Source organism: Cupressus sempervirens, chromosome 4 (assembly GCF_028749045.1).
Source record: "Cupressus sempervirens isolate cs-2001-9-10 chromosome 4, ASM2874904v1, whole genome shotgun sequence".
Classification (NCBI taxonomy): domain Eukaryota; kingdom Viridiplantae; phylum Streptophyta; class Pinopsida; order Cupressales; family Cupressaceae; genus Cupressus; species Cupressus sempervirens.
In genome coordinates, this window is record NC_143121.1 from 434,903,177 (window position 1) to 434,921,207 (window position 18,031).

The window sequence follows — 18,031 nt, forward strand, 5'->3', positions numbered from 1 at the left end:
CTTCCCATTAGCCACAAAAGTGAAGTCCATTTGCTTGAAACTCTGAGTGTATTCATCAAGCGTCTCCATCCACTGTATGCCGAGGATGACCTCCATGTCGGCCAGATCCACTATGAAAAAGTCCTCTGTCACCGTGTGATTTTCCATCATGATGCTCAGCTGAGGAACTAGGTGCATGCAGGGCAGGAAAGTCCCTTTGGCAACTTTGACCCGAAAGCCCACGTGTGCTTCCATCGAAAGATTTCTTCGCTGTACTAAAGATGAATTTATGAAATTCAATGTAGCTTCGCTATCCAGCATCACTGTGATCCTTTGTCCCTGAAGGGTACCTCACACACGGAAAACTGTGCACCTCGGACTACCAGCCAAGGCAATGAATCCTCCACATTTTATTAAAGCGGCAATCCTCTCCATATGGTTGAAGTTGGCCATGTCAATGTCACCGCTAGGTTGGATGTCTTCTACTGGCGTTTCCTCTCGATCCTGCTCATCTTCTTCATTGGACATCACTTCAATGTAATGAATTTTCCCTTTCCCAAGACATCGGTGGCCAGGTTCCCAAGGCCCCTTGCAATTAAAACATAACTTCTTTCTTCGGAGTTCTTGTCGGGATGCTTCATCCAGTGATGGCTTCTTGGGTGGAGGTTCATTGTAATGTCCCCTTTTTCTAGGACATTATAATTCTTTGTGGCCAGCTCACTTCGCCTAGGTTACAGGGGCGAAAAGGTTCTGTACAAGGTTCAGTCGAGATTTGGCCTAGACATTTCTAGTTCCGGACCCATCGGAGCAGTTTTGGCAGGTTGTCCAGATACTTACCATTTTTAGTAAGTAATCAAAGCTCAGTATTTTCAGTACTTCAGTGTTGGGATGGAAGCGTCTCGCCGAGAGCTTTCCAACGAGCTATAGCACGAGCTTATCCAAGTTCGTTCGGTCAGTTATTTTAATGCCTGAAGATTTTATGGTTTACTGGCTAAGTGACTTAAAGGTTTATTTAATTTGTCACTTTATTTTAAAAAGGTACTAAGTTCACTTAAGTGACTAAAGGACAAAAAGTTGCTTTATCCCACATTGCTTGAATGAGCGTGCATCTCTTTGGGAAAAGTAATAAAGGTACAACAAGCTCCACTTGAGAATATATATGAAGATTATATTATTGAAAACAAATATTAATCTGGGAGCTGGAAACAGTTGCTGGTTATTTCTTCGAGGACGCAAACCCTTGAAGAAACCTTGAAGGTTGGACGCAAACCTAGCCTTCTTTCAGGTTCTATCTATATTGCCAATCTGACTGTTATTTCTGTTTGTAAGATTGGTTATTTGGAATTTTTGCACGTTATTGTATTGCTGTTGTATAATACAGTAACGCATTTTGGGTTATTTGTATTAATCTGCTGGTTTATGAATAAGTCTGGATATTGGAGGAAATAAACACATTTTTCTGAGTTTTCTCGTTTGTATATCTGTTGGTTATATATCGGTTTAAGTTCTGAAATTTGTTTCAAATACTGGATTACTGTTTGAATTTAAAATGGGAAAGTTTTAATCGAGGGTTTTAGTAAATATCCGGAAAGGGATATTGCATTTGTCCCTCGGGAATGTCAGCGGTTTCAGATGTGAATGAATCTGAGAGTATGAGGATGATGCTGACGACAACACCATGCTTCGTGCCTTACTGATTGCTTCCGTCAAGGTTGACGGGTTGAATCGTTTCACCCAACCTTTCAGTGGTTCTACCAGTCCATCCATAAAGAGAACAACCCGCCTTCATTCAGAAATGTCTATCACCAACACAGAAAGTCTCTGAAACTCTGCGATGAATTGATCTACTGATCCCGTTTGCCTCAGCTGTGCCAAATCTTTGAAATTGAGCTCGGGGTCTTTTCCATCAAATCGTTCAATTAGTCTCTCCGTGAACTCAGCATAAGTCTTTATTTGATCATGCCCAAAAAGTGATCGTGTCGTGGTGCCACCATTCGTGCGCAACGCCCTTCAAGTGTAACGCGACGAATTTAATCGCTTCTTCTTCGGGCATAAGATTTAGCTGGAAGTAGGTGTTGGCTTTCATTACCCATGCCTACGCTGAAATGGAGCCTGAACCGTCAAATGGAGACAAGTTCACCTTACTCAATTTTCTCCTTAAGTCATCGTTAAAATATCCTCCTCTATTTCCACCTCCTGTGTATCTCATTCTTAGATCTGCGTAATCCTTGTAGGAGATGTCTTCTTCAAGATTTGCATTCCGCCAATCCTCCTATATTTCCTCGAAGGTTGGAAGTCTCTCTTTGTGATGTGTCTCAGTCCGTGGTGGGAAAGTCGGCATGGATGGTCGAGAGTGTGCAGTGTGAGGGTGTGATCTGCCTGCCACCGAATCTGCGCTATGTCCATTCGGTTCTCCAGAAATTTTATTTTTTGCCAACTTTTTGAGAGTTTCTTCCATAAGCCGTTGAGTATCAGTGATTTGTGCCTGGTTCCGTGCAAGACCCCTCAGAAGTGCAATGAGTTCAGCACCTGTTGGTTCCCGTTCCCGTTCCTGTTCTTCAGCCATTCGATCAACAGAATGTGTCCTTCGCTTCCGGCTATAAACTCGCATTCACTGATCACAGGCTGGTAGGATCGATTGCTCTGATACCACTGTAGTGTATCGTACCTACTATAACCCCTTTTAACCGATGCACCAATTCCTGAACTGAGGCCGTACGGTGGGTCTGGACAATGCAGTGTACGGTGACACGGTATGATACCCATACAGTGTGCCAAGGTCCGTACGGTAAGATACCTGTACAGTGACTGATCGTACGTTGAGACCAATGTCTGTACAGTGGGAACAAAGGCCGTACGGCAGGAAAGTGTGGGGGGGTCCGTACGGAATGGCAGAGTATGAAATCGTACGTTGTAGTGTGTGTTCGTACGGATTTGAAAGGTGAATGCGAGTTGTTGGGGATTGCAATGGCCGTACGTTAGGAGGTGAGGCACAAACAGTTGAGTTCTTAACAGTGTGATTTGTAGGTAGACGAGGGGAAGTGAGCCGTACACCATAAACATCAACCGATATTATTTAATTAATGGCAAATAATAATGTAAACACCATGCAATGCCCGTACAAATTTGGATGAACATTCACAGATTGATAAGTATTTGCAAATAATGAGAGCACTCCAATTGCCGGATACAAACCAGATGAACACCGACGAAATAGGGTGAGGGTTGATTCCCACCAAAACCGTGCAAGCCAAATAGGGAAGGTCTTTCACTTCCGAAATGGCGAACAATGCCGAACTCCAACAGGAATCCACAGTATAGAGAGATCAAATTCCAAAAGCATACCTATTGACTACTACGAGCCGTGCTTAAATACCCATCGGGAAAAGCTTTCCGAGGGTGTACAAAGATTAGCCGACGACGACACAAACTACTATGACAAAATTAAATTTGGGTCCGAGTTAAATTAAACAATCGGCCCGTTACACAAAAATAATTAAATACATTTATTTCTGTTCGGAAACATTACATAACCAAAGTGTAGTAGGGTTCCCTACTAGCAGTTCTCCCTTAACTACCACTACAGTAAGGTGCCCTTGGTGGTTCTCCCTCACTTGCTTCTACAATAGGGTGACCTTAGTGGTTCTCCATCATCAACAACTTAGTAGGGTGCCCTTATAGAAATTCTCCCTTAATTGTTGCTATAATGGGGTGCTCTTCATGATTCTCCCTTAATTACAGCCTAGGTCTCTTCTGCAATAGGTGTTCTAATGGTTCTCCATTAATCACAGAGCAGTAGGGTGTCCTTCTCGCAGTTCTCCCTAACATGTTATCTAATAGGGTGCACTAGCCATTCCCCCTTAATTACATCATTGGAAAGGTGCTAACAATAGGGCACCCTTAGCAGTTCTCCCTTAATTGCCTCTCTTTCCCTTCATTTATTTTATATTTTTAAGTGTCTATTAATAATAAGCAAAATAAATTTATAAGTATATACATCTATACATGTCAATTGTTTAGACTATTGGCATGGCTATGGTGAACCTCTTTGAACTCCATTTCCTTTTCAAATCCATAATAAGTATCACATTCTTGTGCTTGTCCATTATTGTCACGTCTCTAGTCCCAAAGGAAGCCTTCAATACTCCTTGTCATGTAGTATACCCTATAGGATGGCAAGATCATGCTCTGATACCACTTTAATGTCTCCTTGTCTTTCCTTGTGAATTTTAGAATAAATCTCTTTAAATTCAATTGCTAACTATTTCTTTCGCTAAGACTTCTACTTAATAAGGGAAATTTTAGATGTCAATGGGAATTTATTTGCATAGATTGACTTTCGTGCTTCAATTGCTATGATAATGAATGTGGAGAATGCTCCTTTAAAATTCTCAATATTCTTTACACATTGTATATGTTTTCATTCACTTGTTTTTATATATATTCCTTTCAATATTTGACATACTTTATTCTTTTCTATCTTACTTCATCCATTACTTCTATATTTGTAAGATCGTCTTATACCCACAATATTCTATCCTATCTTGTTCTATAGATTGAATGGCCATGCCTCCAAATATGAATGTTTTCATCATATATTTTCTCTCCTAATTAATTCATTAACATTTTAATAACTATATTGTCTAGATGAACATCTAATGATTGTATCATTTCTTTATTACCAACTCCCTTGTAAGGTGGCAACACTGGTATTTCTAAGTCTTTGTTGAATAGAACTTTTAACATTCTTCTTGGAGATATGATGTCGATTATTCTAGTATTATTCTATCATCTATTGTCTAATAAAATAAACATTGTATCCTCCATAATTTGAGATTGATTAGATGAGACACTTTAATTTAGTTGCTTGATTGATACTATGGGATAAACAGGTATGTTGACTTCGATGCTAATGATCTAGACTTCTTCTGGAAAAGGATATGCTCGAATTGTACTTCCACTGAAGCTTGTATGTGAGCACAACACATCAATCCTCCTTAGTTTGCCTATTTTGGTTTGGTGATGTTTTCCCTTGCTGATCTTATCTTTAGTAGAAAGAGACAACCTAATAGATGTATGAACTGAAAAATCCATGTAGGAATGACTCTTGATTGCCAATTGTTTGATTCTGATTGCTTATTAGATATTGCATAGAAGAAAACATGAGTATGAATAGGGTTTTAGAATAGTGCACATGAAAGAGGCCCTAAACCCATATTTTACACATACATATGAATTGTTATGATATGGAAAGTAAATCTAGATGACTAATATTCAAATGAATAAATAAAGGTACTTACCTCTGAAAAAATATCAGCTGAAAACCCTATCAAACGATCTCAAAATCTGTCGATTTGAGGTCGTAAATTGAAACTGCAAGATTTTCAAAACCCAAAAATCCTTTTCTTTTCTAAGGGTAGGTCAACCTTGACCCAATTAGTGGAGCACAATTGTGCCCCAAAAAGTCGACCTTGACTTGTACAACTCTGACAAAAATTTTATTTGCGGATCTCGCAAGTTCGACAAAAAGGGTATCCAAATTTGCACTTTAATTCATTGTTCCACACCTAAACCTACAAGAAAAAGGGGTTTTGTTTGTTGAATGGAAGGTTTGCCTTAGTCAAACCCTAGTTTGGAATCGATCTTGTAATTGAAATTGAAATAAGCATAAACAAAGTAAATGGAACTATACACCTTGCTTATGCTAAAATCCTTTTGCAGGATTCGAATTCTTGAATCCACAAGTAGGTATGCTCCAAATGGATGTAGAATAGGATGTAGGATGTCTCAAATCAATGGCATTAAATCTTCAACACCAATCTTGAATGGATCTTGGATTAGGAAGAGGCTTGAATGGAAATGGATGAATCTTCAACAAGAGGGCTCCATAGAGCTTGAATCCTTCAATGACTACTAATGGATATCCTTGATGAGTTGAATGCTTGAAGATGGATGCTTGCTTGAACTTGATAATGCTTGAATGCTTGATAATGAAAGAGTATAACTTCGTCTCATCTCCTTATGCCTTGTTATGCGTTCATTGGTTCATAGTAAGTAGATGTCAAAATGAGGGAAGAAGGCTTCCTTATGTAGAGATCTAAGGCACAAGCTTCCAGAGAAGGCTAACATGGGAGCATTAAATCCCATTTAACCTAAACCCCTAGAAATGGACCTAGATTAAATGCAATTTAAGAGTGTACCATTTCGAAACCTGAAATAGCTGACCCAAAAGCGAGAAAACAACTCTTTCTGAAACCTAACATCCAGAAATCATGGAACCTTGAAATTTGAACCTTAGATCAGGGTCGAGGTCGACTCTAGCCTAGGTCAGGGTCGAGATCGTCCTTGACCTAGGTTAGGCTCGAGGTCGACTGTGACCTAAAAGGTCATCCTTGAACCTGAGGTCAAGAATCTCAGGATTTCAATCCAAAATGCCAGAAAAGTGCAGAAAGAAAATGGAAAAGGGGGCAGAACAAGGGAAAAAGCCAGATCCAAGTCAAAGACCCATTAAAGGCGTTTGACATGACCCCAGACCACTTACTCAGAGGGCTAAACCAGTCCTAAATGGAAGTGCTTCCATTTTCCAACAATACAGATATATATAGATTGATGACTAAATGATTGTTGTCTATGAATGTAAAAACTCTAAGTATGCTTCTGATAGAATTGCCAATGTCAATGAACAATATTATTGTGTGTCTTTGTTTTATTTAATTTTCAATAATTATCAGAAGTACATGGCAAATGTTGAATCTAACAATTCAGCTTCAGATTACATATAATTCTATTGAAGTAAGGAAAACAAAATCTGAAAACATAACAAGAACCAAATTCTCAGTAATCAATAACAACAGTGAACCTGATTTTATTCATAGCACAATCCTTGCGATTGCCAGTTGAAAGAATAGCCCAAAATATATATCAGAGTTGAATCTTAACACAACATCTTCCCTAATATCCTCAACGAAAGCCAAGGACACTGTCAAACACTCTGATATTAATTCATATGGACTCCAATGCAAAACATGGTCAGGAAAAGAATGACGTCCACCTGCAATGCAGAACGTCAGTTGCATAGACATGGCATGTGGCAATGTAGATTTCCAATCTGCATTATTTCTCCCTGTCAAATCTCAAGTCTAGCAGCAAACCAACTCTCAGCTTGACGTCTAGCTGATATAATCTCAAATGCGGCCCAAGTAGTAAAAAATGACAGTCACAGTACGTCCAATCGATTATTAAATCGATTTCCAAATGCACAATTTACAATCAATTTCATTCAACATACCTATCTCTGTAGCCATAGTCAACACAATTGGAGAATTATGAAAATTGCTTGCCTCAACACAATTGCCAATGATGATTCCCAAACTTCTTCAAACCCTCAGCCAGGAAATTCAAGCAAAGATAATATGATATTCAAGATTATTCTCCTTACCTACAAGAATACAGTAGGAGAATGTTGGCCAACTGTATACTTCAGCACAATTGCCAAGAACTTCTCAGACGAGAACCTTATACTTCAGCAAGGGCTCACAAGTTAGAGATCAGAAAAAGCCACAAAGACAAAAAAACAAATATATTTTTCAAGCATGCTTTTCTCAATGAAATGAGCTCTCATTTATAATCCTTCATTGGCCAAAGTTTCCTAAAAAACTCCACTTTATAAATTGTGGAAGTTACCTAAAAGAAATCAACACTAGAAACTTTCCAACACACTTTTTAGAAATATCACTTAATGTCAATATTATAATAATATAAACATTATTATAATAATGCAACTTAATAATTCATGAATAAATAAGAACTCGAGCAATTATTAACTTTATTTACTACAGGTGATGACTAATTGTCGAAGCCACCCACTGCATTGCCAAAAGATAGACCTACTAAAAATAGTAAATCTATAACTAGGACCCCCAAAACACCCTATCAGCTCACAAAGATCACTATGATGAGCTAACTCCATCAAGTGCGTAGACCTACCAAAAACGGGGACATTATAATGAATAATAAGCGATCACGTTGAAACCTCAATCTAGAATACATGGACCTTTACCCCCTATCTAATTTAGAAGTCTTTGTTAAGTTGGTGTAGGAAATACTTATACGCGTGGTTGCCCTCTCGGATATCTACCAATATCTTTGATATTTTTCTTATTTTTTTCCTATTTTGTCCCCCTGTGGAGGAGAAGAGAATTTATCTAAATATCTAGTCATTCCCAATACACACATTTGTTGTCTCCAGAGATCACATCTCTCCCTACTGACAACATTTATCTAAGAGAAACCAGATTTCTCTAGCCGACAAGGAGTTTAACTTGTAAAGATGGATGGTTATCATTATTAAAAATAATGTCTCGATGTTTCAGCCATATCAATACAGCAAGTATGTTAATTTTAATATTATTATATTTATTTTACTTGTTTTTTTTATTATTATTTTTGTATTTAATTCTTATTTTTGCAAGTATCATGTATAATATTACAACATAATAATAAATTATATTATAATATTATTATTAATCATTAATTACCTTATAATTGTTATTCTTTTGATCACATTTCACCATTTAAATATTAATTATTATTAAATTAGAATTTTATTGAAACTACAAAGTGGATGATGACAAAGGGGTATGAATGTGTTTTCAAATAAGTGTTTGAATTTGATTAAGTGGATGATAGGGATGTCTTGACATTCATTACTAGAAATCAAGTTGTCTTGCATTCTGAATTCATTAAGCATCCTTAATAGCTATGCTCATAAAAGATTATCTTCATCAAGACTTGGTTCCTCAACAGTAACCCGCTTGATTTGAGGTAAAATATGAAATGCAAGTAATTCACAAAATGATGTTATGCAGGGTGAAATGGGGCTAAACATGGAAGGTCAGATTCAAGTATGAAATGGTTCAAGTGGTAAGACTCATTTGGAAACTAATTCAATTCAAACTCAAGGCAAGAAAATAAATACAAGGGCAGAGCAGAGCTGAGAGAAATTTCTAGGCAATGGTGATAAACAAGAAGATAGCATACAGCTGAATATTCCATAAGCAAGGAGATGTCAAGAGTGAGCACTTCATACATGGAGGCATCATCAAAGAAACTACAAGGTCATTCATGGAGATGGCAATAAAGTTCGAAGTAGGAGACCAAAGGTGAAATCTACAACTACAAGATCAAAAGGAGGTCAAGAATCAAGTCTACAAGCCAAGGCAGTGAGAAGATTTCCAAAGTAGAAGTTTATGAAGAGGACAAAAAGTATTTATCAAGGTTGTGAGAAGAACATGTTGAGGTGGCACCCATTCACATTTGACCAATCAGAACACGCCAAGTGTCCAATGGAAGGGCTTAATTATGTTATGTCCAGTTTCATTGAGTTTTCCAAAAGAGGAAAGCCAAAGAAAGTTATCTTCTAGAAGAGTATTTATTGTAGGCCCATGAGGCATTTTTATCAATGGCCCACCGATTGGTGCCTTCTATATGCTTCTATCTAACCTCTCTTCTCATTGGCCCACAAAGCACTGTAATTTTCTATTGGCCCACATGGTTGCTTAATTTTAATTGGGTGGGCATATAATAATTGTTGGTGGAGATTATGAAACCCTAATTAGTGTTGTATTGGATCAATCTTGGACATTCATTGTAATTGAACAATTGTAAAAGGCCACAACCTTCTCGTTTGTAACTCATTAGAGGTAGAGAAAAGTAGGAGAGGCTTGGAAAATTGTTGCCATAATACATACCAAAATTATTTCTTCTTCAATTGTCGGTTTTCATGTTGTCAATTTTTGCGACATTTGGAATATTGCATGGTTTCTTCACTTCCAAACTTTGAATAGATTTCATTTCATGTTAAGTAAAAGTAGAACTAGATAGACAAAGGTTATTATTGAATGGTGATTAATGGTGGAGCTAGTGTCCATACCTTTCGGTACTTGTTGATTGTAAGTAATAGTGTGAGGTTAGTTTGGTTGAACTTTGATTAAAAATGTTCATTTAGATTGCGCCTTCATAGGTATTTGAATGAGTATTGACAATGTGAAGGCCGTATCCACATCCTTAGAAGATAACACCCTCCTATGCCTAGTTGACACAACGAAGCAAAGACTAGTTAGAGGCTCACCCCATCATTAACATTGTCTTACATTCTTAAAGTTTAATTAGCTTTCTAAACCCTTTCCTCTTGTAGAATTTTTAGTTGGAAGAAGTTAAAGTCAAGTTGGTACCCTTTGAATGAATAGGATAAGTCCTTTTTTGATAACCAATTTATCACATCATTATAACTGAGTGAAAGTCTACAATCAAAAGGAACCTTAAATTTGTAATGTCCCTAAATTTAAATAAATGACTTAAATTAATTAATTAATTAATTAATTAAGTTGCCCCAATAATTAAATAATATTATAAAGAACTTCTTTAGTTAATTAATCTAGTTATCAAATAAAAGATGACCAAAATAATATTATAATAATTAAAATGTTCAATTAAATTAATTATTATATGGCCTTGAAACTAAATAACATCTTTCGGGATGTTTTTATTGATTAGTTACTTATTTGGTCGTGTCAACCAGTTTGAAACCCTTCGGGAAACTTTCTGGAACCCATTTATAAGGTTGAGTTAGGCATTGTTGTAGATATATTGACTTCGATATTTTAATTGCACTTGCAAACTCCAGTTGGAATTCAAAATTGTCTACTATTTTGGAGGTGCAAGATCCTCTCTACTTTGGCACTTCGCAGTTTTAGTGGGAATCATCCCTCACCCTATCCTACCTATGAATCTCAGTTACTGTAATCATGGATATATTTTCTGTAAAGTTCTATATTTGTTCCTCTGTGCAATTATCAACCATTATGTCTGGATCTGGTATAAATCAATAGCATTAAGTTTCTTATCTTGGTCATGTGACCCACGTCCATGTTCGTGCTAACATCCATATCTGTGCCCTCGTTCACATCCGTGCCAATGTTCATGTCTACAATTGTGCCTATCTATTTCCACATTCATGTCTGCATCTGTGTTTGTGTCTACGTTCACTGTTTGGTGCTCCTGCTTTGGTCGGCTCTTTTGTTTGTATGCTCAGTCCTATAAACCCTTGTGGTTTTTTGTTGGACATTAATATTATTATCTTATTTTATCTTATCTACATTCGTGCCCATGTTTGTCTCTATGCTCGTATCTATGTCTAAATCCATGTCCTTGTCTACATCCATGCCTAGATCCATGCTCGTATCTATGTCCAAGCTTGTGCCTTCATCCATGTTCATGTCACACCTACATCTGTGTATATGTCCATGTTTGTGAATGTGTCTATGTGCCTTGTCCATGTCCATATCGGTGTCTGCATTCATGTCTAAATCTTGAGGTGCGCCTTGTCTTCGTGCAATGAAAGGAAGGCCATCAGGTGGAGGGAACATATTGGTTGTACAGGGGTGGTTTTGTGCTGTCCTTGCATAGTGGTATTGACAATTCGAGAAAGAGTTGTAGGTCGTGTGGGGAGAGACAAGAGGTTCCATATGAAGGTAAGACAAAGGGGTGTCATATGGAGGTTTTGGGCAGAAAAGGGATTGTACAGGACATCACAAAGGCTGTCTCATTTGATCACACAATTCATCTACATCATTTAGCATATATGCATCCTTATTCAAGAAAGAGTTGGACATTTGACGTTTGATCCTGGAATACTAAGTATTCAGTTCTACATGTTCCAAATCCATGTATGAGTCCTTCAAAAATACTGTGAAGTCCAATCCACGGACTAATCTAGACTCAGCTCGAGAGCCTGTGGTGAGCTGACTTGGCTCGCTCATCATTTTGCAAGTCTATCCCAGTCAGCAGCAAGTCTGCAGATTTTTCCAACAATGATTGTATAGATTAAAGAAAACAAGTGAACAAAGGAAACTATAAGTGGACAAAAAAGAATAAAAAAGGGATAATCAATTTTGAATTCTTTGTGGTTTTTTAATCTGTCAAAATGCAAAGGAAACTGACAAATAAAATAAAAGTTAAAATGGAAAGGAAATGGGACTTACCGGTTCACTTTCAATGCAGTAATGAGCTTTCAGGTTGCTGCCTTTGGAGACATGCTCTCACAGAAGAAACCATCTGTAAAATAAAAAGCAAAAATAGTGTTGTGCAAAGAATATAGGTTGTGTTTGAGATTTTGCAAAGTCAAATGCCACATCATGATTGGAATCTGACAAGAACCAAGCTGGGTTTGCAACGTCATGGTTGGAAACGACCAGAAATGTTTCACTTTCCCTGGAATTGTTTCAGTGAGAGAGAAATATGAATCCTGTGTGTACCCACAAGCATTTCAGTTCAAATTTTGTTTTGGGAGCATTTTGTTCCTGAAATTGATGGCCCTTATGGCACAATTTGGCAACTAAGGTCTGATTTTATGTTCACTATGTACATTTGGAATTGTAAAATTATCTAATCATCAAAAACAATCATTAACCCAACACAAATGTGCAAAACACACAAACCTGCAATGAATTGTTAACAAGAACCAAGCTGGGTTTGCAATGTCATGGTTGGAAACGACCAGAAATGTTTCACTTTCCCTGGAATTGTTTCAGTGAGAGAGAAATATGAATCCTGTGTGTACCCACAAGCATTTCAGTTCAAATTTTGTTGCCCTTATGGCACAATTTGGCAACTAAGGTCTGATTTTATGTTCACTATGTACATTTGGAATTGTAAAACTATCTAATCATGAAAAACAATCATTAACCCAACACAAATGTGCAAAACACACAAACCTGCAATGAATTGTTATCTTATACAGAAAGTTGGATAAAGTGTTCGACAAAATTACACAAGAGGAATATGATAAAATTTGGGTTCAAACTTGTGATAATAACACAAAAAAATATTCTTATTCTTTAGTTAAAACTAAGTTTTAATTGGTAGATTAGATAAATAAGTTCAGAAAACTTCCTTGCCATAGGTAGCCAGCTATTAAGAAGAGAAACTAGGATCTAACAAACTGAAATTCTTTAAGATTGAGCTAGATTAGAAGCTAACTACAGATAAAAATATGTAGAACTTGTTTCAAAAAGGAACACTTAGTAACTTACAAAATACCATTCTCATACTTAATGATTGACTCTATGTAGAGGAAAGACTAAAAGTTATTTTCCCTCTTCTAAGAAGTTACTCATTCCTTAGAAAGATGATCATACAAATAGAAATTATTAATCTGGTACTAATTAGAGTGATGTTAAACTATGAACTTCGGTACAACAACTAGAAATATTTAACACTGGTATTAGTTAACAGCTTAACTATGATACCAATTCCACTTAATACTTCTGAGTATTTCTCTTTGTAGAATGCCAAGCTCATTGCAGATTGAAAATATTTTGATGTTATTTAGGCAAAGAGAATGGTCACCTGGATTGTAAGAGCCATTTGAAGATTCACAATTAGTACAATGGAGGTGAACATTGTTGTCCCAACCGAGTACATATCAATCATTTGGCCATTTTGCCGATCAGAATAATTTGAATAGCTGAGAAGAACAACAAAAAAAGAGAGAAGTGCCTGCCATAGTAACAAGCTCAATTAGAGAATATAAGAACATGAAAAAGTGAATATTGAAGCTGGAAACTCTGTAGAATCATAGCTGAAGGGCAGAAATTACACAATGCCCTTCAAGTTATTATGAGATCAGTGCCTGCCTGAATAATACCATTGAAGACCCATGAAGTTATTTTCCAGATAGTGAAAGATTGATTTCTTTGGCCCTACACGTCCAAGTGAAATTGAAACAGAACTTAGAAAGGGTTCTCGCAAGCAAACAGGTTAAAATGCAAGACCAAAATAATCAAAGTATATAATAGAACTTTTGTAAAAACTGCCAATTTGTCACAAAGTATATGCTTTCAAAACTTGAGAAACAACTGTTTAAAAAGAGAATAGAAATTGAAACCTATCAAATATCCATTTTGAAAATTGAGAGAACTAGAAGACTTCAAAATATGGCCAGTTTCAAACTGTCCTTATCAGCACTACAAATCTACCTGCCTATACAAACGTGGAAACTGTAACCGATAATCTGAATTCACATCTTGGTCCAAAGTAGCCACAACACCAATGGGAAATGCTGTGAAGAGTGGATTGTACAATGATAAAAACCAATCTGCGTATACTGACTGTCCTGAAAACATTGTTATTGCATTCCAGAAGAAAATGGAAAACCCAAATATAATGTTCTTGTAGAGAAAGTATTTTATCTGCAGGAAAAATGATGAAGGATCTGGATCAAATTCTGTCTAAAGAGTTTGAGAACAAATTTTATTTTATTTTATTTGTCATTTTTTAAGGCTTGATCTACAGGAGATGAACAAGCTTATTAGTAGGAAGAACAGACACAAAACTAGCATTTTTTAATACCAGGAATGAGATTCGAGAATAGCACCAGGCACCATGAACTAAAAGAAGACGTTCAAGAAAGCGGAACTGTGCCATGGAAAAGTCTGCTGCCATAGTTGCCTGCATGATTAAGGAAAATATATACCAATTCCATTTTCACTTATCATATCAACTGCACTAATATTGAAGAGCAACACTATCAGTTCCTCAAGAATTACTCTTGCTTGAATCAAAACTTATAGCTCCCCAAACGTAGAGCTTTAAAAAAACAGAATTTTTACTGAGTATTGGTGATTAAAGAAATTTTCTTATGTAACAATGAAAAATGAATGCAATCCACTAAATCTCTATCAATGTGGATCCTCCACCTAATCTATGGAAAAATGGAAGTTTTCAAGAAAAAGTATATTGGACAAGGAAGAACCTGTTGTCCTTCAACACCACTGATTCCAACACCAATGTTTGCTTTTTGGATCATACCAACATCATTTGCACCATCACCAATCGACAAACAAATCCGGTTCCCATCTTTGCGCACAAGTTCTGTGACAAGTGCTTTCTGTTTAGGAGACACCCGACAGCAAATCACAGAATCGCATTGGAGGGATAATGTTAAAAACATCTTGTTCAATTTTTCATCTGAAAGGACAAACCCAAGTGCCTTTCCATCAATGATGACTGCATTGGATGTTTCTTCTTTCCAATCACCCAAAGCAACTTTTCCTGCTTGAATTTGCTCAGATACTAATATTGAGCATATCTGTAATTGTTTTAAGATTACCAACATGTATAGAGTTAGGTTAACACATGATCCCCGTGGGTGATCCATTAGTAAAGATTTATAGAGATGCATATTGAATAAATACATATCCCTGTTTACATATAGATATTATCACTCAAGAAGCCAAGCAAATGTATAGTGTGGTGGTCTGAATTTCATAGAAGATTTTACTTTTTAACTTCCACTGCGCAGAAAACTACAGAAAATAAAAAATGATGCATATACACCTAAGTTTTTGTCATTGATTATTTATCATTTGTATGTCAAGTCCATATCAGTTTTAATTCTTTCTACACAAGTTATAAAAATGTCATGTATTGGTTTAGCATTTAGAACAAGCAGCTTTATAGATTATTGCTAATTGCATTATTATGAATAAGCACCCACCTTTAGCGCAGCTGACTACAGCAGTGGAAAGCTATAGCATAAAAGAAATGACTGAGGTTTCAAGAAAAGAGATTAGCAAGTGAGACTAAAAGGTGACATTCAAGCACAAAACAATATCCCTGAAAAAGACAAATGGTTTTTTCAAAGACATAAGGTGGCAACTGCACAGAAAAGTCCTTCAAAGTATATATTGGAATTGATAAATGACTGCAGGACACCCCCACGATCCTTGCAAGACCAGAAAAACTTCCACATGAGAAAATGATGAGAATAACTTGCTTCAACAGTGCAAGATTGATTGAATCTAATAATGGACATGAAAATGTACATGAGAGACTTTGCTTATAAAGGCAAGGTGAGACGAAGGATTAGTGTGACAAACCCTCACCACATAAGTCAAGAACTTTGTATCTAAAATTATATTTTATCATTAATATAGTGAACCCATTTCTTTTTTAAAAATTAATTAATTATCCCAATAAAGTAATCATTATTGACTTTAATTAATATTCTATAAGGCAATCATAATTATTATTAAAATTAATAATTTCAAGACCAAGATTATTATTTATGCAAAACTAAATAATGATAAAAAGAAAATCAAACAAGATATTAAGGTTAATCGCATTAAGGCAATTCCAAAATTATTTAAAGACCAAACACGAATAATGATCTCTCAAAAAATATAATTGAAGGAACAAATTAAAAGACCTGGCTTTTAAAATAACCCTTGAGCACGTATAAACTAACCATTGCGAGAGGAAAGGAAGGCAAGAGAGAAAGAAAGGACGGAGTAAGGAAAATACAAGCATTTCTGAGGTAGCATCGAAGTTTGAAGGCAGTAAGACAATCGCACATAGTGGGAAGAAGACCGGTCAAAGGGAAACAACCATTGCCAGATGAAATACACAAGTCAATCCTCACCAACATCCAACGCAACAAATAGAATCACAAGTTTACAGTTGCTACAGTCGTGGCAGCAGCAGATCCAAACACCAATACTGACGGGTTCAGGACAATAAGACTCTCAGCACTGTAGACGGCATCAGAAGGGAGGATCACGACAACTATATCCACAGTCAAACATTATGGTCAGTAACCAGATCAGTCAGAATATCCATTCCTGCAAGTTGAGAACGTACATAGACAGGAAATATTAAGTCACAACGCCGACAGACCAAATATTAGCCACTCCATACATACGTAAGAAGAACAATAATTGAATAAGGGACAAGGGATAGTCTGGACGTGAGAGACTCACTCACAAGGGTGAACTTGCATTCCTCATCTAAAAACTAAGACCCTCGGTCCTCTGAAAGGCTTTAGTAATTCCATATCTGTAAAAGAGAGAAGACTGAATCCAGGCAGAGATTAACAAACTCTGAAGGTCAGTATACTGGAAAGTTTATCATATGCATATGAAAGGATGGATACACCATCAAGGTTATCCATAAGGCCTAGTTTGCGAGAGCTTCTAGGAAGGATGGATGAATCAGGAACGATTATCCATAGGTCTTAAAGAGGGGTCAATTTGTGAAATGACGATACTTAGTGGAGAATTAGCCACAAAGAGCTAAAACCTCCCACAGGAACTAAGCACCAGATCACAGCCCATTTTTAAGAAGGAAAATAGTTAGGATTAGAGAATTAAGTTATTAGTTTTAAATGAGCAATACTATTTCTTTGATTTATAATTCCACAAAGGCACTAACATCCTTGCAGGTGCAGAATAAAGAAGTGGGAAGCCAACCAATAAACAAAGGAACATTACAGTGGTATCAGAGCACCGATCTTAAAAGCCTATGCACACTTACGAGAGGAGAACAAAAACCACAATGAACGACCTAGCAAATGAAGTCAGATCATATATGGAGCAAAACAATCAAACTATACTAAACCAAACTATACTAAACTATTCAAACAAACAATCAAAAATCATTGATGCCAAAAAATTAATACGAACCCACACTCAATATATTTTAAATGTGCACTTCATTGCACCTAATGTTATTTATGCCTTTGGTCTTTGCAATATTCACACCAAATACTTTTTGATATTACGGAAGTGGTACTAGCTTAGAATGATGCCAAATACATCAACAAAAAATAATCAGAATTCTTTTATTTCTTTAATAGTAAAAAATAAATAATACAGATTGTACCCAACAGGATGGCAAATTTGATGCTCTGATACCGCTATAGTATCCCTAACGAATATTCTCCCAAACTTATCTCTAAAACAGAATTCAGATCAGATTGCTTATGCAATAAACTTTCAAACTTGAACAGCAAATAAACAACAAATGCATATAGAAAACCTCAGACATTTCTATTGTATTACAATATTCAGCAATACAATAGCATGACCAACAAAGCTCATATAAACTTTTCAAAATACGTTATTGCATTATGCATTAGAAATACAATAACCAACTCTAAAAAATCCAATCTTAAACAAAATATTACAGTCAGAGTGGAAAACTAAGAAAGAACCTA

General features: G+C 36.4%; 1 protein-coding gene across 6 annotated transcripts in view; it reads right to left on the reverse strand.

Annotated features, from left to right (window-relative positions):
• LOC149561880 (putative phospholipid-transporting ATPase 4) overlaps window positions 1-18,031 on the reverse strand; it is a 159,720-nt gene that overhangs the window by 36,324 nt on the left and 105,365 nt on the right. For all 6 annotated transcript variants that reach the window (XR_016363871.1, XR_016363869.1, XR_016363870.1 and 3 more), the window contains exons 8-12: window positions 14,792-15,127; window positions 14,389-14,487; window positions 14,016-14,228; window positions 13,674-13,739; window positions 13,387-13,536 (exon numbers count right to left, since the gene is read on the reverse strand). Coding sequence is in view for 2 of the 6 variants with exons in the window: in XM_089825408.1 (XP_089681534.1) it covers window positions 13,387-13,536; window positions 13,674-13,739; window positions 14,016-14,228; window positions 14,389-14,487; window positions 14,792-15,127 (864 nt within the window). In the remaining 4 variants the exon portion in view is untranslated. The remainder of the gene's footprint in view (window positions 1-13,386; window positions 13,537-13,673; window positions 13,740-14,015; window positions 14,229-14,388; window positions 14,488-14,791; window positions 15,128-18,031) is intronic.